Here is a 22,483-nt window from a genome sequence, read left to right as displayed (position 1 = left end):
AAATAAGAGCCGATAAAACAGCCTAGCTTGCATCATGGGGCACTGCTAAACAGAAATACAAGGATGACTTCCAGCTACTTTAAGGCACAGTGAGTGTAATTCAGCAGAAGGCAAAAGAACCTCATTTAGCACCAAGGATTTTTTTTCGTAAAAAAAACCCATATGTTTTTAGTATGATATTGTTGAAAAACAAAGGTTTAAATCACCAGTATTCCTTTAAATGGGAATCTTCAAGTGTGATGTTTATTAATTGATTTGCCTTTGTTTTTACTGTTTGAGATTCTAGGCCGGCATCATTTCTGCAGAGACTAAATCAGGCAATATTAAGGGCTTTTTGTGATTCTAGGGCAAGGCATTTTGAAAGTACAAAGCAACAGCTATTTTTGCTGGTTGACACAGTCTAGAGCCCAAAGGCACGTGATTATGCCTTCAGAAAGGCAACAGCCAGAGCACATGACAGTCATTTACTAACCCCGTCTCCTCATCAGCCCCTTTGCTTGGGGACAAAGGACAATTCCAGAACCAGAGTATCTGAGCTCACCGTGCTTGCTACAAGATGTACAGCAATGGCTCCTGCAGCCTCTCTGAACAACCGATGCCAGTCACCTCCAGACAACCTCCAGCAACTATTCTTTCAGCAACCTGCTACAATTCCATTATGTCCTCAAAATAAAAAGACAGCAGAAGCCAAACCAAGGCAGATCAATCAAACTTTCCTTATGTTCAGTCAATCACTCCTTCAGAGAAGCCCACCAGGCATGTCAGAAAAGAATAACTATTCCAAGGCTAAGGAACCGAATGAAGACAACTCTGAGGTGAAGAAAACACAACTCTTTCACCCTGCAGTCAGCATAAAGGCATTTCCAACCACTCTGCCACTCCATCGCTCTCCATCTTCTAACCCGCTCCAGAGCGGGCAGAGAGTATCAGGGCAGGACCCATCACATGAGACACAGCTCTCAAGAACACAGATAAACCACAGGATGAATAAGGCGCTGAAGCCAAAGGACAAAAAATAATTGGACTAAGCAATCCAAAACCTTAAGAAAAATGGGAGCAAAGCAAACTCTCGGAAATTTAACCCAACAGCTCAGATTATCCTGTAATAACATGGTTGCTCTTACCTTTGCCATCTGCGCCTGTACGCCATTTGCTTTGAGAGATGCTACTGCTTTCTGTGCTGCTGCCGGACTGTCAAAATCTACAAAACCGTAACCTGAAAAACAAACAGATAAATAGACATTTTCATTATTATCCATGTGTATGCACTAGATAAAGACTTTATTTTCATAAAGAAGGAAACCCTTCCCATTCTCTCACATTGTCTCATAGTCTTCTGGTAGCACTACCACCACCATCAGCCATCACACTTCTATTTCTCACACTTGTCCTCATAAACCTAGTGGGGTTTAAGGAAACACAATGACGTGAAGCTTTCAAGTACAGGAAGGTGTGCAGCAGATGGAGAGAGAAGGCAGCTCTTTATCTGTCCTAACACATAGGAGGTCCCTGGCAGCAGGAGGGGGCTGTGGTAGCAGGAGGGGTCCCTGGCTCACAGGGCTCTGGTGCTGCCCCATCTCTTCTGTAAGAGGATGCAGCAGCACGGCCTAAACCAATATACAAAGCTACAGCTTGCAATGGCTAGTTTCACGAGAAAGCTCCCCCTCCCTTGAACCCATAGGAGGTTTAAGCTTCAGAAGAGGAGGGCAGCGAGCCTCTGCAGCAGGCTGGGGCCATCTGTGTAAGGGCAGGGAGTTTTCCAGCAGGTGGGAGCAATTAAGGGAGAAACGGCAACCTGCACTCTACAAGTGACTGCCAGATAGCTCTAGAAGATGGTAAGATAATAAAGTCAAAGCCTGGTTAAACCACACCTCTTTCATCTCGCCGCCCTCTCTGCTGGAACAAGAGCCAGGTCCCTACCAGGAACTGCTTCAGGGTATCATCTGAACAGCAGCTTAGTGAGGTTAGATCTTAGGGATTGGCAAGGGATAATCGGCTGCTTTTAAGTGGCTTTCCTACTCCCAGTATTAGCATTAGCTTAGTTTATTAATCAGCCAGTCAATTCCTATCTTCTCTTCTTCCCTCTCCATTTTTTTTCTTCCTTTAACCAGCAAGACTTGGTATGCTCAAGCAAGAACGGTGCTGTTCAGCTCCTACTGGATATCAACAATTCTGGAAGTATTTTTATTTTCCTAAAGATACAAAGGAGGGCAAAGAGGACAAGAAATGGACTTTCCACAACTTCTAAGCACTTAGCTATCTCTGATCTTCAACAGCATTCAAACATCTTGCTCATAAAGATTTCAACAGAGTTAGGAAGACTTAAAAATCTCGCCAAGCACCTATTTAGGCAGCTGCATATATTCCACAATCCATCCAGGGAATCCTCTGAAAACCTCAGCCTATATCGTATTAAGCTATTGCAGTGCAGGTAGGCACGTGCTGCTCGGACAACCTGTGGCCAGGGGCCACCTCTTTGGCATTTCCCTGGGAAGCCGTACAGATGAAACTGAACTGCCTGAAAGCTTTAACAATATTAGCACAAGCATATTTATAGCATAGCAGCTCCTTTGCAGACATCTCCGTTTACTAGGTCAATACACATCACACAGAAGGCGACCACAGATATGCTTTCCTGCAGTATCCGTTTTTATGTCTTTTGCCAGCCTTTCTTCCTGCTCCTGGGAGGCCTTATTGCCTTCCTCTCTGCACCGAATCTAGGTATAAGAGTGTATGCTTGTGCTCACCTTGCCCCCCAAGTTATAAACATCTCTTTCTTATTATTTTGGCATGTATGCATTACTTGATGCAGGGGTTAGTCCAACGATGAAAGAATTTTGTTCACGTGGACTTTTTGGTTTTCTTGGCTTAAATCTCATTCACAAAGTTTTAAGAAAATGAAAAAGAAATCAGAAAAAAGAAACATCCGAAACTGTTAAAGAAACAGCTGACTTACTTAAAGAGTATGAAAAGCACTATTTTGATAACAAAGCCAAGATATGAACTTTTCTGTTCTTCCCTCAGTTTTTTGCGTTGTTTTTTTTTTGTGTGTGTTTTGAGTTAATCTTTTGGTAGCGCATCACTACAAATTGAGGGAAAGCCTTGAACAACTGTACACTGGGACAGCAGATCTAATAATAAACACTACCATGAAGAAGTGCACCGGAGTTTGGTCAACTTGGAGGGGAGGTGGAGGGTATTTTACCTGCTCAGATTTCCCCCTTTGATTTTTCCCTTTTTATTGCTACTGAGTGTGTCATTTTTAAATCGTCTTGTTCTACATTGCATTTTGCTTTGCAGTCTTACCCAAGCTCTCTCTTCACTGCAGAGAGGCAGTGAAGCTGATGATGCTTTGAACCAAAAAGCCTGCTACAAGAGAGCAAGAGCCCTTCCTGGATTTCTCCCATGCCTTTGCCCTTTGAGAGGGCAGCTACTGGGAGGAAGGAGGAGATACAATTGGATGCAGCTTCCATCTTGCTAAATGAGAGACCCTGACGAGAAGCCAGACATGCGAAGTGAGAAACCTGAAATGCCTCGGGAAGTCATGGGATGTCCTGGATCAAACACAGAGCAAATTATTTTTTAGAATAGCAAGGTGCTCATCTCAGGAGACTAAATTTCTTTTTATTTCTCACGATGTTCATGCCCAAAAACTGAGGTGGAAGTGCACAAATAGGTTTTATTACTGACATTCAAAACAGATAATAGAGTAAGAATTTTTAATATTTATCATCACTGTATAGCGCAGGATTCACGTATGCAGTAATAGGAGGGAAATGATTTTTTAATATGACTTTCTAGATAGCACAGTAAGTATTCACATCTAATTTAGTATTGCTCGTAAACGTAAACCAAAATGTGTAAGAATATTCTGGTGTCGTATTATAGAGATCAGGTATATCTAACAGAATGAATTATTGAAGATTAACATCAGTCCATAATATTTAAAGCCACAAATATCTCCTAAACATTTATTCAATGGGCACTATATAACCAGTGAGAGTCTCGAGACAAAAAAACCCCTTGCATCTTCAGTTGCCCATTATGCATTCTAGTATTACTACTCCCAGCCTCACTGCAGAACTGCTCTTTTTCCTTCCCTCAAGTTCATTTTCATTCCAAGTATCTTTTTCTGGCTCTCCCCCCTCCCGACACTTCTCTCCACCACACACAGAACATCAGGACAAAATCACTCCATGGCTGAAAACCCGTCCAAAGAACATCAATCTGCCGCAAGGGAGGCCAAGTTCCCAGGCTGTTTCAGCATTCAAGTATCCTTACAAGAACCCTGCAATCCTATATAACAGAAAACCAGGCATGCTGCCTTTTTGCACAGTTTACATTGTTCCATGTAGATGTTTATAGCCTATGTTGGTGACCAACACTAACATATTTCATTTGTTTATAATCTCACTTCATTTTTGGGGTCTGGAGCACTAACAGAGTAGCTCTGGCTTTTTTGTTTGGGTTTTGCAGGGGGGTGGGGTTTGTTTGCTTTGGTTTTGGTTTGGTTTGGTCTATATACTTTTCAGGGTACACCAAGTTTAGTCCCCACAGAAGCTAAAGAGGGGTCTTGGGACATCCCCTCCAGCTCTACTCGTAGCATAAATGAATCCCCAGACTCCCTGTGCCATGAGTCCTTCCCTCCTGCCCAGGCTGTGGCCAGAGAGGGCTCAGGGAGGCAGAGCTGGGCTCAGGTGCAGCACGGGTGGCTTTGGCTGCTCAGGCACCCATCCCTGCTCAGACGACTGTTCCCTGGCTCCTCCTGGGAAAAGGCAGCCGGCTGGCTGGAAGCATCCCCCAGGAGGGATTCAGACCAGAGTCTGCCAATGGGACACTGCTGCTCTAAGAAAACGTCTACATTTCTTTTTGCTCTTTTAAAAACAAGTGCAAGCCCCACCAGCCCCACCCTCCGCTAGCCTCAAATTCCACAGCTTTTTTTTTTTTTCTTTCCTTCTTATTTTTTGTGTGTGGACTGCCTCGTAAACATTCTGGTCAATGGATTATTTTTATTTTTCCCCCCCATTTTTTATGCAGAACATCATGAAAAATGCATGCGGAGTCTAAACTGGGACCTTCAGACTCTGCTCACAAGAATCCATCACCACCACAGGAAACCAAAACCAGAACTATTTCCCCTTTTTTCACGAAGCATCCTGCCCTTTTCCTTTAAGAGCTCCAAATGCAACAGGGAAAGCTGCGTTATCCCCTGCTGCTTCAAGAGATGGGAACTCAATTTATCGCTAACGTGAGCCCCTCAGCTCAAGTGTACTTACACTGAGGGTGACATCGGCACTCCACTGCTACAAGTATTGCAGGATCCCGAGGTTTTCATGTGAAATGACATATTACTAGTTTGTACACTCAAAAACAGACACAAAAAACCCCAGGACAAGACTATCCAAATTAATTGTTAAACCTTGCCTCTAAGAAATAAAATGCCTGTAATTTTGTTTTGGCCCGATGCCATTAGAGCTAAATAATTAAATTTAAGGAATAAACCCAGTGTTTCTGTACCTGTGGGGGAAAGAAAACAGCTAAGCATCAGCAAGCACAAGTTTATAGCTAGCTGCAGTAAGTGCTACCCAAATACACTGGCAGATACTAAACATCTCCGTCTCCTATAACCTAAACGGCTGGGGGCCTCCCAGTCTCAGTTTCTCAGTTCCATAATTAAGCTTGGCAGCAGGTTCAAATGAATTAAAACTGAATGTCACTATTTCCTCAACAAATCCCTCATCCTTGTTTTTTCTTACTTGTCAGGAGAAGACCAGCAGAACAGCAATTAGTGGTAAGCAGTGCAGTGAAAAAGAACCAAGTATACACTAATTAGGTCACTCGCCAAACACATTCATTTCATTGGCAGATTTAATCAATGTTTTCCTGAAATGTCTTAAATCTCCTATGCTAATTTAAAGTTTTGTTATTGTTGTTACTTTAAACACAGATGGGATGCCTGGAGATTTTCAATTGCTTTCCGCAAATCCATTTCAAAATAACAACCCCTCATATAGTATATCATCAAAATTTAGGCACAGGTTTTAGGAAATGGCCTCTAATTTTATGCCAACATTTTTGTGCCTGCAAATACCTATGGGTACAATTTTGTGGATTTAAGTAATTGCAGGTGTGTAGAGCTCTTAGACATCAAACTCCGAATTGCCCTGACTGATCAGGTACTCAAGGGTAATGCCAAATAATTTAAGGGACTGACTGCCACTTGCGGTTCCCACAATTACCGCCAAGTGCCGGAGGGGTGGCACACAGCACAGACCTGCTCCCACCAGCACTCGTGGGCGTCACAGTCCGCCTCCGGGGAGCTCCACTCGCATAGTGACAGGAGCCAGGGCCTGGCTGCCTTTTTGGAGCCTGGCGGCTCCTCTGCTGCAGCTGAAAACAGCATTTGTTACTGGAAGTGAATGGGAACGGAGGTTTCAAGGTACCCTGGAAGTTCAGTCCCTCAATTAGTACTTCCAGCCAGCACACTCATGGCACTTTTTTGCACAGAACACTTTTTTCGTCAGCAGACGTCATTGCTGATGCCATCGGAAAGGGAGCTGTCATGGCCGCTGAACTAATCTGCACTCACGCCAGCCTGGCTCTGCCGGCCATCCTGCCCCAACCGCACGTCCCCAGGTCCTCCCAGTGGCTCCCTCCTTCCCACTGGCGCTGCCCCCCTGAACCGGCTGGCCCGCAGCCCCATGACCACCAAGGGCTGTGAAAGGGCAACCACGCAGACAGCCACAGCTCTGCACCCATCCCAGCGCTGTCCTGATCACCCAGGTGAAAAGAAAATTAAAAACAAGGTGCAGGAGCGTGCTTTCCCAGAAGTGCGAAGCGGAGCGCCTCGGCATGCAGCTGAACTGGAGCTCCGTAAAGGCAGCTGAAGCTGAACGAGGGAGGATAAGCTGGAGCTGGTGAATTCTCAGCTTCACCCTGCCATAGGGACAAACACCACACCTGGTCTCTGATCAGGTGCCACTTTAAATCACTTGAATTCAAGCCAGCTAGTACTCCGCATTTTGCAACAACACACACACGCACAGAGAAAGGAGATATGACAGCTGATGCACCCAGTCAGGAGGCTGGCGTGGAGTCTGTGTATTAATTCAACCAATGTGTCCATGTAACTAATCTTGTTATTTTTATTTTTTAAAAAAGTATCTAAATATAACCAATGGGGAGCTCACACATACCGGGGGAGCTCTTCCTGTTCCACTGAAGTCAACAAACTCACTTCATCAAAAGTTTTAATGCTTTGTTTCTGTAAGCTTACAACTTTGCATCAATAGAAGAACATGTCCAGCCTGACAGAGGGGAGGTGCTGCCTGACGGCTGCCCCACGCAGCCTTCACTCCCACAGGTCTCCCTGCAGGATCTGCCATTCTCCCACCTTGGAGTGTTTGACTTTGGCATAAAGACTTTTTCTGGCCACATAAAATTTGTGTTAATTTCCCATAAAATTACATAATAGTGGAGAATTTTGTTTTTCAAGATAAACCCAAAGTTGCTTATGCATAATTATAATTTTGTTATACCTAAAACCGGTTTTCTAGGTCTGATGTACCAGACCACTTGGAACCCTGCTTCCTATCGGGATACAACATCTTTTTAACATAAGGAAGTTCCCAGTCCTTGTTTCTAGCCTTCTAGAATTCAATATATCAGATCTGAAATCCAGAACAGGTAAGACTGAACATATTATTCATGTTGGGTCTTCAAAAAGTGTCGGTTCTCTGGACAAAAAGGAGGACACAGTTGTCTTAAGACAATGCTTGCTTTATTTCACTAGTGTTTTTGTTAACATTGCTCAGAATTTGGAAATATAAAATCACTCCCAAAAGTGGCTGTGATGAGGGAGAGGAATATCAGCCTAGAGAAGAGGCAGCAGTCTAAACTACCTGTTGAATTGGGAAACCATGAAATAAAATACATTTATCATAAATATTTTTGTTTAACTTTATGATCTCACCTCCAGACCTATCTGTATACATAGATGTATACATTTGAAGACACTGGCACAAAGTTTTTACACAACCACCAATATATATACACAATTAAGGAAATATATAATAATCAGTGGGGTATTTCTCCTTCACGCTTAGATGAAAACACTTGGATTTCATGAGAACCTAAGTCAATTTAAGTTGTAAAGTTCATTTTTGCCCAGCACTTATTTAGAGTGTCTCTTAAAAGGCAGTATTCATTCTGACAATCAGGTAGCCCACAAAAAAGTGATTATCCAGTAATTTACTTTGCAATTTTCAGACGTTGTTTTATGCTCAGATAAAGAATCAAATTAAAGTCTTATAAGACTTGGAAAATTAGACTTAGCAAGCAAAGGGGTTGAAACACCCTTGGACACAAAATTACTGAACGCAGTTTTTTCTTCCATTGCTCAAATTGTGCTAAAATATTCCTACAGTTCCAAATGCTCATAGTAATAGTAAAATAGTCTACATTATTACTATTTTTAAACCCCCACTTTATAAAAATGTTCTCAGTGGCTAGAAAGTGGTGAATCATCACCTTTTAATTAAACCAGCTAATATATAGTTAGGAAAATAATTGGAAATGGAGAGTCTTAAATGCGAGAAAGAAAAGATAGTCCCTTCATTTCAGATCACTCCCCAGAGACACACCTACATTGTTAAGTATGCATATACAGCTGAGGTTTTTTGTTTGCTTTAGCTTGATATGGAAATACGGCACAAAACTGTCACTTTGATTATGTTTCTGCAGTGATTTCTTTTACCTCTTGCCATCTTTCAATCCGCTTTATAACAACAGAACCAGGGAAAAACAGCACCATAGGTAACTAACAATTTTTAGACATCTGTTTGCAAACACATTCTTAATTTGAACATTCAATTACTTTGATTTAAACAGAGTGTATATGAATGCAGGTTATTATTAGTTGCAGAACTAATTAATGATAATTATTTACATGCAAACCTGAAGTATGGAACTCATGAGGATCTTTCCTTATATGTTAAAATGTTACTAAATTGAAACATTTTTGCAATTTCCAACAAGTAAAGGTAACAGTACAAAGAAACCTATAAAATTTTGGTATGTGCAAAAGAAACGCTTATTTAATAAATAACTAACTATATGTATATGCACATGCATATGTATGTGTATTGTTCTGGAAAGTAATCCTTCTGAAAACTTACTCTCTGAAAGAAGAGAAGCAGACCTCAAAACTGACAAAACCTCCTTGAAATATGGTTGCAATAACAACGGCAAGGGGGAGAGGGGTGAGCAGTACAAATTTAGCATATATACCTATCAACCTAATGATATCGCACTTGACTACCCCCCCTCATCATTTACACTGCATTCTTGGCAATTCAGAACCACAAAGACTGGCAAATTGGAGAAAATTCTGGAAAGAGCATAAATACAGCCACAAAAATCGAGATTTTGCAGATGGCAGAACTCTATTTATCCCTAACAACACTCCAAGCGTTTAGGGCCTTAAAAATTAACCCAGATGTGAGTGAGCACATCTGTGAGTACCTGTGGGCAACTAAATTGCAGCGGATGACCAGCATAAACACTGAGACGTAAGACTTCGTGAGGACTTGTCAAAGAACGAAAACGTTGGTGAAAATAAACCGAGAGGGAAGTTGAGAAATACTTCCTGGTATTCTGCAAACAGCATGAACTTGGACTAATCATACAAAGCCAATGATGGAAAACTCATTGCTCGAGTTACTAAATATGGACTGAATAAAGAAGAGAACATATTGTAAACCTTGCAGTGGCAGAAGGACAAGAGATAAACAGACTTTTCCATCTTTAACTTTTTAAGTTACTCTCTCTGCAAGTCCCATTGATTCACTGTCAAAATCTAAAATGAAGATTAACTCTATTTTTAAATACAGGGATAGCTCACATCTATAATTTTCCATACAAACCAATATATGATTTCATAGTACAGTCATTTAGTACCGTAACATTTTTTACCGGTGTATTAGTTATATAATGTAATCATAAGGATTATCTTTACCAGACTTGTTTAGCATAAGACATGCATTGTGGCTCTACTGCTGAGCTAAATTTCACACTTGAAGCAGTGACAGAAGAAAGCAGAATGTTCTCCCAAAAAACAAGTACTCCAAGAGCAGTGCTTGGTTACATATTTACATAGAAGGGAGGGAAGGATACAATAGCAGTTTCTTCCCTTGACTGAAGAAATACACGGTGACTCACAAGTGATAATATTTTGCAATACCGAGAACAAAACAGCCAGAACTTGCAGCTTCAGATTAAGATCTCCTACTTTCAGATCAATTAATACCTTCACTGAAAAACTGGAAAGGAACCTCACACCCGAAATCGAAAAAGGGTTTGCTTTTTAAACAATTATTTCTCATATTCACTTTCCTCTCTGATTACAGCAACGTCCAGATGCTGAAGTTCCAAAATACCACAAGAAAGACTATTTTCTTGGTATTTCCAGCCGGCAGGAAACACTGACACTCTCATGAGAAAGTCTGCTCTTCTGAGGTTTCATGCTCAGTTATGCAGACTCCAGAGCTTTACTTAGCTTGGATAATGTTTGGGTAAGATATGAAACCAAATCTCTTGAGATTTGTCCATCACTTATTTTAGAGCTGAGCGACTTGAGTAAAAAACCTGGTGTACAGAAACGGTTTAGAAAAAACATTATTCAGCCATTATCTCCAAAAGCTCCCAGCGCCTGTGTAGACAGGCAATTTTCTCTTCTAAATACTGGACCCCAGTTTAAGCAAAGCTAAGCAAGTTATCCACCAGCTGCTCACCAAAGGAACCTAAGAAGCTATGAGACTAACTCCACGGTCCCATTGACTAGTTAGAAACCAATGTTAATATTGTCATGCTCGCACTTTTCAGGCATGGTATCTGGCATGGCACTCCAGCAGGCATTTCTGCACAGCTGTGGAAAAAACAGAATATCAACGGGAGCTCTGCTTTCAGCCTACGGTACCTACGAAGGACCGCAATGAAATACTGGGGGGAAAAAAATGAAGTCCTTCAGCAGTCAACTCTTCCAGCACTAGGTTTAAACAATGATACTATTCTAGGAGGCAAAGGAGGATATTCTGTATCACCCAGTGCTCTTTGTCAGAAATGAAATATTCCATTATCCTCCTCCCGATGCTGGATTGCTCGGCAATCATAACATTAAGTAACTGCAAGTACTCGCAAGTAGGAAGAAACAATCTGACAAGAGAAGATGCGCTTGGTGATCACCCTGTGATTACTGTACTTTATTAAAAATAATTTTCATTTCAGTATGTTTTGACAAGAAAATAGAAAGCATCTTGTGCAGGCTTCAGGAAATATTAAAATAACCCAAGGTGATGAACATGTTATTATCCAGCCTGTTCCAGAGGGAGGATGCTCAAGTACTGAAATGGTTTTCATTTCAAATACACATTCATTTTCAAGACACCACACTTGAAAAATTGGACTGTGTATTTGTCATACAGTAAGCAGTGATAAAGAGCACAGCAATTTATGTTCTTTATGCAAACCACTTGTAATTCAGAAAACAACTATAGTTTCTAAAAGGCAGCAAAGTGATAGCACTTTCCCAAGAAGTGAAATGCTTTTTTCATGCCAGTTGGCCAATTCTGGCATGTCAACCTTTGCTATGATAAATGTTTTGGATAACATGCAAAGAGCTCCTATTCCAACCCATCAACACTCATGATGTCTTGGAGCTTTAGGGGGAGATGAGCAATACCTTCTGAATATTTCATGACTCTGATACTAAGAAAAGGATCCTGATACCACCATCACCATAATGCTAAAATACCAACGACCTTTTGAGCAAGAGGGTAGTGTGCTTTCAAGAAATAGTTGGTGGTCACAACTAGTGTTACACCTGTGCTGCGGAGCGGAAGCACAGCAGGGATGGGCAGCACAGAGCAGGATAAGCTACAACACAGGTCAGAAAAAAAGCTGTGTTAAAGATACTGTGCAGATGCGGTGCCGTACGATTTTGGTCTTACACAGTATTTCAGAGAATCAGAATTTAAGTATCCCTACAGTGTTATAGCTATATTGCCCATCACTGTTTATAGGGTGTTCTTTTTCTTCCACAACAGATCCTTTTGTGGTTAAATACCAGTTGCACCTTCAGAGCCTCTCCTCACATATCTACCGCACTTATCTGTAGCCTGAAGTTCAAAAATGCTATTATTATGGTACCCCAGAAACAGCTATTAGTTTTCCAGGCTGAGAAAAAAAAAAAAAAGAATGGAGAAGAAATCACATCAGAAAATCTCTTTTCAAGATCTCCAATCTATTTTTCAGATTCAAGATAGCTGTACAATCTAGGTAAGTGGAAGATGGAGATAAAGTGGTTGAAATGGTGGCTTTTAATCTAATCTGAATTTCTGAACCTGTAGAAGTTTTCCTATCATTACAAATCACATACCTCAAGTGAATAATATGTTTTAATCTTAAGCGAGCACCTTTCTTTCTTCTTTCTTTCTTCCTTTCCTTCCTTCCTTTCTCTTTCTTTCTTTCTTTCTTTTCTTTCCTTCCTTTCTTTTCTTTCCTTTCTTTCTTTCCTTCCTTCCTTTCTTTCTTTCTTTCCTTCCTTTCTTTTCTTTCCTTCCTTTCTTTCTTTCTTGGTAGCTATTTAGTGTTATGACTGTCACCTTGCATTTAAAATCACCTGCTGGCACGCTACATGGCAATCACGCACCACAAAGGTATGATGAGGGATGCTAACTGGAAGCTGTACTGAAGCCACCTGGATGACAACTGTGAGGCGTCAGGAGGTCAAACCAGCAGAAGGACAATTCCCTGTGCACAAATGCCAATGTGTAGGAAGCTTCTTGCACACTGAAATTCATGTCCACAACAAGCCTTCACACAGCTTGTAGAGAGAGAAAGCACAAATACAGTACTGGAGTAGACATTCTGGGTCTTTCTGGAAAAGTGGATGACTATAATCCTACACTAGATGACCACATGGGTTCACACCAGTGACTCACATAATTTCTCTAATATTACCCTTTACCTACTGGAAGGATCTCACCTGATACATCCTTTTACCATATTTGCTGCCTTCATAGCTGTGCCAATTTTTGGCTTGGACTCTTACAAGATCATCTAATACTTCTGTCACCCTTTTGCTTTATTTGCTATAGATAAGCTTCCAATTTCCCACGCAGAGTTTTTCCTACAACTTCCTAAGTAGATGATTTTACTACTGGATTTGTTCCCTGTTTCTTACAATCCAATCTTCCGGATCATCTAATTAACTTTCTGTGTAATTGCCTAATGCTTCCAACTTTGTGTAACAAGCAGGTATCGAGGGAGTTTTGGTAGCAGTATCATTACAGATGAGATGGGAAATCCGGTATATGTCTTAGAAAGAGAGAGGTAGGTAGGTGTTGCCAATCACGCTGACTGACGTGTCCAAGCCTGCATCCAGATCATAATAATACCAGCAAGGAGCTACATCAGTAGTGACTATCCTCAGTAGCTCTTTCTAAATGTTCAGGCACCTTCTGAATGTAAAAACATTTTGTTTAGGGTCTCTGGAGAACCTTAAGGGTTTAACTAAAGAGCAAACTCATTGACATATATTGCCAAGGAAAGGCCAAATATACAACGGATAACAACTTTCACCCCACGAAGCCAGTTTAGAGAAAGGTATGCATTAAAATGCTTACTAATAGAAGATAAATGGGAGGGAGGAGGAATTTATGTGCTAAAATATTCTTTCTAAAAATGAAAGTGAGGACAATTCAGACATAATAATATTCTCTTATTTGTGAGGTATATTTTAGTTTTAAAAATACCAGATTTTGTATGAAATTATGCAGCAAATGACTGAGAGATGCCCAAGTCTGTAGCAGGATCTCAGTCTGTTTGCAGAGTGGTTCTGTTTCAGCTTAGTACATCAAATAAACTAAAATGAAAAAGAAAGCAGGGAGGAGTTTTGCCAGGACACACAAATCCAGCAAACATATTTTGTCTAGGAAGCCAAAATGCCTATAAAGAGAAAAAGACATTTTAAATGCCCAGCAGCATCCCCACACACCGTATCAAAGACATAAAGAACCCACAATGTAGAATTATTTTCAAGTCTTTCAAGAAACGGTGCTGAATCTCACATCCTTGTGCGTGTAGGTTCTTGGGTCTGTCACCTGGCCTACGTTCGTTACAGCAGGCAAGACCCCTAATAGTCAAAGGGACTGCAGCACGTCTCTTACGCAGATGCCAAATACATGTTGGTGTTGTCAATGCGGGGATGTGTAAATGTTTCGAGACTGAATGTCTGCTTCCTGTCAACAGCAAGAATTAGCCAGACGAATATCCTGCACGCATGGTTGTGCTTTCTCAGAGCATAAATATTGTACTACAAAATTTGCAGGCTGCTTGTTTTATCCCTGGCCTGTTGCTCTCAAAGCTGTTTTGGTGACCAAATGCAAAGGAAGGCAACTTCCCATACCCCCACCAACCCTGGAAGCACTGAGGCACGTGGGGTGGAAGAAGATGAGGTACCGGCTGTCTGAAAAAATCAAGGGAAACACACAGAGTTACTCAGGGCCCACAATCAAAAGGGTGTCTGCAAAAGGCAACCCATCTCATTTCCATTACGCAGAGGTGTCAGCCTCGGCAGCAGCTTGCTACTCTATTGTTACACCTTCCTGGTCACTATTTTGTATTTCTGGAGAAGACCTGGGACTCCTTCTTCCACAGCATCCATCAGGTGACACAGACAGGTGGTGCGTGAATCAGGAGATGACATATCTGTGTATTTCTGTATATAATGCCATCAGTAGATGCTGTACTGGGTATTTCTATTACATAGAGATGATACTGTATTATATGACCCTAACAGCAGGTATATTTTTCACTGCTAAAGGGCGGGGACACATGGACCTGCTCACTATATCTGGCTGGGAGAGTTAAAAATAGTCCCCTTGTTCTTACTACTCAGGGTGGCAGGTGTCTAATTCGAGTAATCATTCCACAGAGGTGCAGATTCCCTCATACCCTGGGCTTGGAGCCTTTGAAGGAAATGGGGATTGCCACTCTCATATCTAGTCAAGGGGCACAACAGCCTCACCCCCCTGGTGCTCTCTCTTGCACTGGAAGACAATTGTTGCTGAGGTTCCAGCAACAGACACAGAAGACATTTGGAAAGAGGAAACCTTCTAGCCTTCTAGAAACCATACCGCCCTGTCCTCTCGTTTTATTTTGGTTTTTTAATCTTTTTTTCTCCCTGGATGGCTGGGACAAACATTGCACGTGATAAAAAAGTAGCTTCTCTTTGCCTTTATCTAGAAACAAGCAGATGGGGCAGAAGAATGACCTCATGCAATGGTGTGACATGATGGGAAACCAGAGTACTAGGCAGCCTTTCCCTCCCTTAGTCTACATTGTAACTACATCTAACTTGGCATGCCCACTTCACCTTCCTATCAGGGATTTTGTCACTGACAAAATAAATAAATTTGCATTTATTGCATCAAGGCATTTTTGTCCCAGATAATGAAAACGAAAATCCTTTAAAAAAAATTGCCCACCAAATCATGTGATTCCAATGCTAACACATACATGTGGCCCAAGTGCATTGCACTTGTTTAACGGGCTAACCAACAGAATCAAGCTTCCCTCAGGAAAGTCAACATCTCAGTGTACACTAGGAAAATTGAGAAAAAGACAGCTTCCAACCAAAAAATAAACTCCACATTTAATAGCTTAAAATGAAGCCACTGAAGACTAAACATCTGGGCTTTTTGGATATCATCCCAGATACTGCGTGTAGCACCGAAGCTCTTCATCACTGTATCCTCTTAAGAATTTGAATAAAATCATTCCCCCAATATAGGCTTGTTTCTCTGCAGAACATCACAAAAAAATGTCTGTTGCAGTAAGATCCTGGGGCAAGGCCTGCTTTTTGCTACATGTGTGGAGAACATGCAGAACCACAGCGATTTGGTTTTCTTTGGCATCTCCAGGACTTCCCATAATACAAATCACCATTGTGCAGCAGTGGCAACAGCAACAACCCACGCGGACCACAAAAGAAACCAATTAGAAGGGGATTATCAGAAACACTCCAATCAATCAGCAGTACTTCTAGAAGTGCCACTGGAAGTCAATGGGATTTTCTCCTCCTGAAATGCAACAGGCACATCCACAGCGCATCACACCAGCATCCATTGGAGACCTTCCCACCAGCACTGAAGAAGGTAGTATGCCTACATGGCCTGGAGCATTAACAGTATGGTCCTGCCAGGATATCTAGGCCTGTTTCTCATCAAGTATAAAAAGACCCAGCAGAGTACCACCACGCCACCAGTTTCAGTGCTAGTTTTGGAGAAGTCTAGTCAGTACAGCACTGTGCTGTAGATGCTCAGGAGCTTTTGAAAACCCCAGTTCCTGCACAATCTGCTTTGAGATCTCCACTGTCCCCATCTGCTACGCTTCACAGTCAGTACCAGCCATGCTCGGATGCAACCTGGACGTACTGAGATCGCTGCACAAAATTCTGTAGCTGGTTCTGTGCAGGAGAATGCAGCTTAGATCAGTGCATACATTCAAACTCCGCGAACTGCTGAGAAAGAGCGTATGGAACATGGCCACTGGAAAGCAACTGAACCAGCACAACATTTCATAAGCCAGAGGCACATGGATTATAACTACAGCCAAACTACACAGCGCAAGAGAGCCGCACAAAAGACAAAAAGCGTTGGATAAGGCTGAAACAGAATTAGCCTTAATAGACAGTGCCTCCCTAGAGCTTTTTGTTCACGGCCAAGCAAAACGGTTCTGCGCAGGAAGACAAGAACTGCAGACTTCTGGCATGGCTCTTGAGACACAAACAGTGTGAGAGACGTGTTCCCATAGTGGAACACAGAGGTGAAGCAGACCCCCTGGAAACAAACAATTCCTGGCCTTCGTACCATCCAAACAAGCACAAACAAAATGGAGTGTTTCACCTATGTTTTCACTTTATTTTTATATATATAAAATAAAGTAGGAAATAATAATTTTAAAAGTTGCTAGCCTTTTTTAGAAAAAATTGACCTTCCTCTGCTTCCTCTAGCAAATCACACACAACCATATTCTCCCTTTTTTTAGAGCTATATTAGAATTAGGAAGCTCTGTGGTAGACTGTTCTTTTTGTTTCTTTTTTTCCAGGCAGCCTTGTCCATTTTCTTTCCAGCCCTGAGATGATCACTCCTATTCTTCACTTTCCAGCTCCTCCTCTCCCTGCTGTTCTAAGGTGACTTAAAAAGAGAAAGACTCATGCATAGACTAGGAAGATGTCTTGATTAATGACTTTTCCACTCCTATAAGTCATTTCAAAGGAATCATTCTATCCAGGGATGACAACAGGGAAGATGTTTCCATAAAACCCTGCATGCTTCCAGCAAATACATAATCGTACCAATGGAGGCAAGGAGAGTGAAGACCTCATGTTCTGGCCATGCAAGTCTTTTCCTTTTCCGTTTGTTTGCTTTTTCTCCCCACACTTTCTGTTTTTCCCATACTTCCTGCTATGTTTCAAACAGATCTTTCCTTTACTGTATGTTATGTATTTCTGTCATTTTCTTCCATCATCTCCTCTTTCCTAGCCTGTTTTTCTAGCCTCTCCAGCCCCCAATTTCCCTTGTCTGCTAATTTCGGCTATTAAGATGGAAACAGTAGTTCTCAACAAAAAAAAAAAAAAAAAAAAAAAACAACAAAAAAACCCACGAAACCAGCTTCTAAAGTTGAAAGAGGAAAACTACAGAGGCAACAGATGTCTTAGGAGTCTAGTACAGAATATGAGGGCTTTGAAAAAAGGTGAAAAATAAGCAGAAAGGTCTGTTTTGAAATGGTAGTGCAACAAAGGAACCAATTAGGGAAGAAACAGAGCGAAAACTAACCTAAATCTTTGCTTGGAATTGAAGCTTTTTTCAGTTTAAAAAAAAAAAAGTTAGTATTCTATATCCATTTTTTTTCTGGTCCAATATGTTTCTGTACTTACTGATTTTATCCAAATTTGGGAGTAGACTTGCCAAAATATCATGAGAGTCTTCCTACTAATGAGACTTTTAGACAGAGAAAATGCCAGAATTTCCAGATAAATCAGAAACAGAAAATACTAGGTACTTAAATGGAAAATTTCTTTCATTAAAGTGTTCAGCCCCATAGCCCAAGAAAACTAGGTCCATGAAGTGCTGTACTTATCTTTTTAACAGTCCAACACGTTAACCGACTCTGTAAGATTCAGCCTAGCTGCCTCAGGAGGGGCTTTGCTATCAAGATCTCCCAACACAAAGGACAGCTTGGTCCTGGCTGAAAAGCCAAAGGCACAGAACAAAGAAACTGAAACCTTATCTTTATGGATGCTGCAGTTTAGGGTTGCAGCACATTTCTAGGGCAGTGGGAGAAAGCCAATACTCTGCTGGTGTCACAGCCTTTGGTTGCCTGCTGCAACTTGCTTTACAGGCACTTGCTTCTGTCCCACAAACACAGCTAGAAAACGCTCAAGATGGAATTGGGGGCTTGGAAAGTTTTTGAACACACTTAGACTAACAAATTTTTATCCAAGGAACACGTACTAGAAGATTAGCATTTTGCTTCTCAAAGTATGGCTGCTCCAGGAGAAAACTTGTTCACTAGAGCACAGCTGAAGATAGCTCAGCCTCCAAACTTCAGTTCTGCCCGGCTTCAGGTACTGTTGACAAATTTAGGGAGATGGAAACCCCAGTTTCCTCATGTGTCAGTGGAAATGGAGAGCAGCTCTTCCATAAGACATTCCAAAGCATAAAGCTAGATTCGTTTTCTGAACCACCTTCTGAAGGAGCTTCTCTCAGAGTCTAGAGAAACCAGCTTTTAAACTGAGAGTTTTGTGTTTGTTTCTAAAACTGGGCAGGGTGAACATTTCCCTCTGCAAGTGTCACTATTCAGCCTTTATCAAGCTTACAGTGTGGGGCAAGAGCCAGCTCGTGGCATGTGCCAAAGGGAGAAGAAAGGAAGGGAAAGGAGGGCGAGACTCTCACGCTGGGATTGTACGCAGAGGAAGGGACAGGGCAGCGAGGCACTCATGCAAGGCATGGCATAGGTGGATAAGGAAAGAAAAAAAAATCAGTGATACTTGCACATTGGATTTTAGCTCTAATAAATAAAAACTAGGGCATTTTTATCACAAGGGTCCGCTAATGAGAACACTGCTAATGAGAACACAACATGGACAAAAGCTTCTCTCAAAGCTTGTTCATTCAACACCAAACACTTCCCAGTCAAAATCCAGAAAGACTTCCTAATAGGGATTAGCTCATTTTCATTGTGAGCCAGGGGCCTTTGGAACAAAAATACCAAGTATTTGGTCAGGAAAACTAATTTGGGCCAAATATTGTTCTCATTTGCTGTTGTCTTTCTTTTTCTCCCCTCTCTGTTCTCTCCCAGTGATGATGAAGGGTACGACTGTCACCACTACTTCGTCCTGTTAGCACATAAGAAAGACTCAGGCAAACGGCTCTTGCTCGATTCCATTCGTTGTGGCTGGGTCACGCAGGCAAACCACAGCAAGCCAATACAATGAAAAGCGAGTATTAGCTGGAAAGCATTAACTTTTTTGCCTCAAATTCTTCTGCACCCTTACATCCTTTTAAAGCAGTGTGGTACTATGTATATTTTAAGAAGCTGAATGAATTAAAACCAATTAATCCTCTCTTCTTTACCTTTTTTTTTCCCTTATAAAGCAGGTGGCGTGTACAAGCATGTACATTATTATATGTATGCATAATAACATTTAAATAAAAATAGGAGGTCAAGTTTTCAGTTGGTGTAATTTACCATATTGACAACATACCCCCCCACCCCATATGCAGCACCCTAATAAAACCTGAAGTGCCCTCTTAAATTTGGATAATACATGTGTACTATAACTCAAATCCAAATGCGGATTGATACAGACATATCAAGGAACAAACAACTCACTCCATAGATGCAGACGTAATCATTCCCTGATTATGGCTGATGCCCAACAGATGAGCTAGCTAGTGGAAACAACTCTGTATATACCAAGCTGGCTCAATTTAATGAGTATTTCACTCACCCTCAATGAGATTCTCTTTGAAATGAAAATGTAGAAACGAAGTGTTGTAGATTTTGGTGGTCTTTTACTTAACTGAGAGAAAGTGGAAGAAAGAATTACGGACTTCAGGTACATCTGCTGAAGTTCATCATTACCATGAGAGATCAAAGCATTTTCTTTAATCTCTTCTTAACTAAAATAATTTAAGCCCACTTTCATTGTTACTTCCCCAGGCTGTACCCTTTCAAGGACAGTTCCACTGTTTTTAATCTAAAATACAATAACCTGCTTCATACACAACACACATAAATTTCCAAATCTCTCCGTGCCAGGCAAGGGCAGTAAATTGAGAAAAGGACAATGACAGTAACTTCACATGTGCAGTGCCTGGCTCCTAGCAGGGGATCAATAACAGCCGACTGCATTATGGTCACAGGGAAACCAGCACCAGGTTTGCTGTTTTGCTGCTGGAGGTCACGAGTGCCCTCAGTACCAGCGAGCCCTACGGTGTATTTACATGTCACAGGGTAGAAATGTGCAGAGATCCCTGAAAGAGCCCCAAATGAGCCAGCCTGGGGGCTGGAAGCAATATAACTGCAGGGCCCAGGGAAACTGGTCAGTGCAAGCCCAGGTTAGCACAGCAAGTGCCTTGCAAATATTTTCACTCCTTGCACAGCCTTTTTCTTCTTCTTCTGGCTCCACTCACGTCGTAACTTTACCAGCTACGTCCATCTTCCTAGCAAATACAATAATGCTAAAAATCTCCGAAGCGTTTCTACCTCAGCTTTCCCTTTGGGGGAGTTACTCTTTCCTCTGAGAAAGGAAGGACTAGTTTGTCCAGATCAAAGGGCTACAAACCGAAGGGTGAAATGAAAGATTCAGTTCTCAGTGACTGTCCTAGGTCACCAAAGAGGGAATGTTACCGTATTTTATCTCCCTTTCTATTTATCAGTTGAGGTTACTCTTTTTATCTCCTTTACTACATCAATGCTAAATAGTCTGCAGACCTTCCTATAACTTAACCTCTTGCTGCCTCAATTTCTTCTTCTGTAAAATGGGAATAATACATTTATATTTACCTTTTGGCAATCAGACTAACTAATCCAATTAACCAGTTGTTGTGCATTTGGAAAGCACTGTAAGCTCCTCAGATGCAAAGCATTACAGTAACACAAAGTTTTATTGTTATTGTTGTAAAAATAATCAAAATTCAGAGGGGAAGGGAAGATGCCAGCTGGCAGATTGAATATCCAGTCTCACTTACTGGCAGCAGTTTTGTTGTAATAAAAGCAAGACCATTGCTGATTATGCAGGCTTGTGCTTCCAGTCTTCAACTGGTTAAGGAGCTGTTGTCAGCTTATTTCACAGAAAGCTCCTTGTGGCTCAAAATACTGTCTGATCAGCTTTTTTCCATGGAGCCAGGATTCCCAAAAGCAGAAGCCCTTAAGCACATGCTTAGAGTAAAACCAGCATTTAGGTGCTTTGGTTAATCAGACTCACAATAAAAAAACTCCTCAACATAAGAAAATGAAAAGGGTTTTCCCTCCCCAAAATAGATGTGTTAGAGTATTCGTGGCCAAAAATTCTCTTAATTTAACTCATCTCTAACCCCACATTTGCCTAGAGTTCATTCCAGCTAAGTATATGCATATATATAAATACATACAAACATACATATATACATAGCATATATATTTCATTTAAATATATCTCTTCCTTAGGGCTTGTGCCTTGATGTTGCAGAAAGATTGTAAGACTCTACTAGGCTTTCACTCCTATTCATGACATCTGAATTACACAGCGCTAAGGGGTAGATTCCAATTAAAAAGGACCTTTCTGCTAGTCTAAGAAAAGTTACGCTAGCCAGTGACACAGAAAGATGTATGTGTGGCACAGAACGTACCGAAGTAACAGACTCTACACTGGCAAGCATGAACTCTTGCTGCAAGCTGAAACGTAACAAAATCTCCGAGAATGTACAACTTCTCAAAGAGATTTTTGGAACATTTGGACCATGGCTGCATCAGCAAAAAACAAAAAAAAAGGTTATGAAAGGACTCAACAAACAGAATCTCATCCTGGAGTAATTACTCTTCCTGGAATAAGCAGTAGTCAATAATGAGAAGCAGACAGAAAGCCACTGAAAAACGAAAATGAAAACACGATTTACTCGAAGAGACAAGATGGTTACCACTCACAGGAAGCATCATTAATTAGGACTTCTAAAAGAAGATTTCTCATCTTGTAGGAACTTATTAGCAACTGATTGCTCCAAGGTAGGTTTCAAAATACATGAAAATGACAATTGTATAATGTTACTAACCGAAAGACGACTATGAAGATGAGATCAAAGATTAATTCTACAATTTTTTATTGGCAAATTCTCACGAATTAGAATGGGAAACTTCAGTGTAGTGTTGGGGATGTTGA

At 41.3% G+C, this 22,483-nt stretch overlaps 1 protein-coding gene across 10 annotated transcripts in view; it reads right to left on the bottom strand.

Moving 5' to 3' along the window:
* Window positions 1-22,483, bottom strand: part of RBMS3 (RNA binding motif single stranded interacting protein 3) — a 716,669-nt gene that overhangs the window by 264,038 nt on the left and 430,148 nt on the right. For all 10 annotated transcript variants that reach the window (XM_074575088.1, XM_074575087.1, XM_074575089.1 and 7 more), the window contains one exon: window positions 1,125-1,216. In XM_074575088.1, coding sequence (XP_074431189.1) covers window positions 1,125-1,216 — 92 coding nt within the window. The remainder of the gene's footprint in view (window positions 1-1,124; window positions 1,217-22,483) is intronic.

Source organism: Larus michahellis, chromosome 2, assembly GCF_964199755.1.
Source record: "Larus michahellis chromosome 2, bLarMic1.1, whole genome shotgun sequence".
NCBI lineage: Eukaryota > Metazoa > Chordata > Aves > Charadriiformes > Laridae > Larus > Larus michahellis.
The sequence above is the reverse complement of the archived record's forward strand: the minus strand, read 5'-3'. Positions and strand labels throughout refer to the sequence as shown.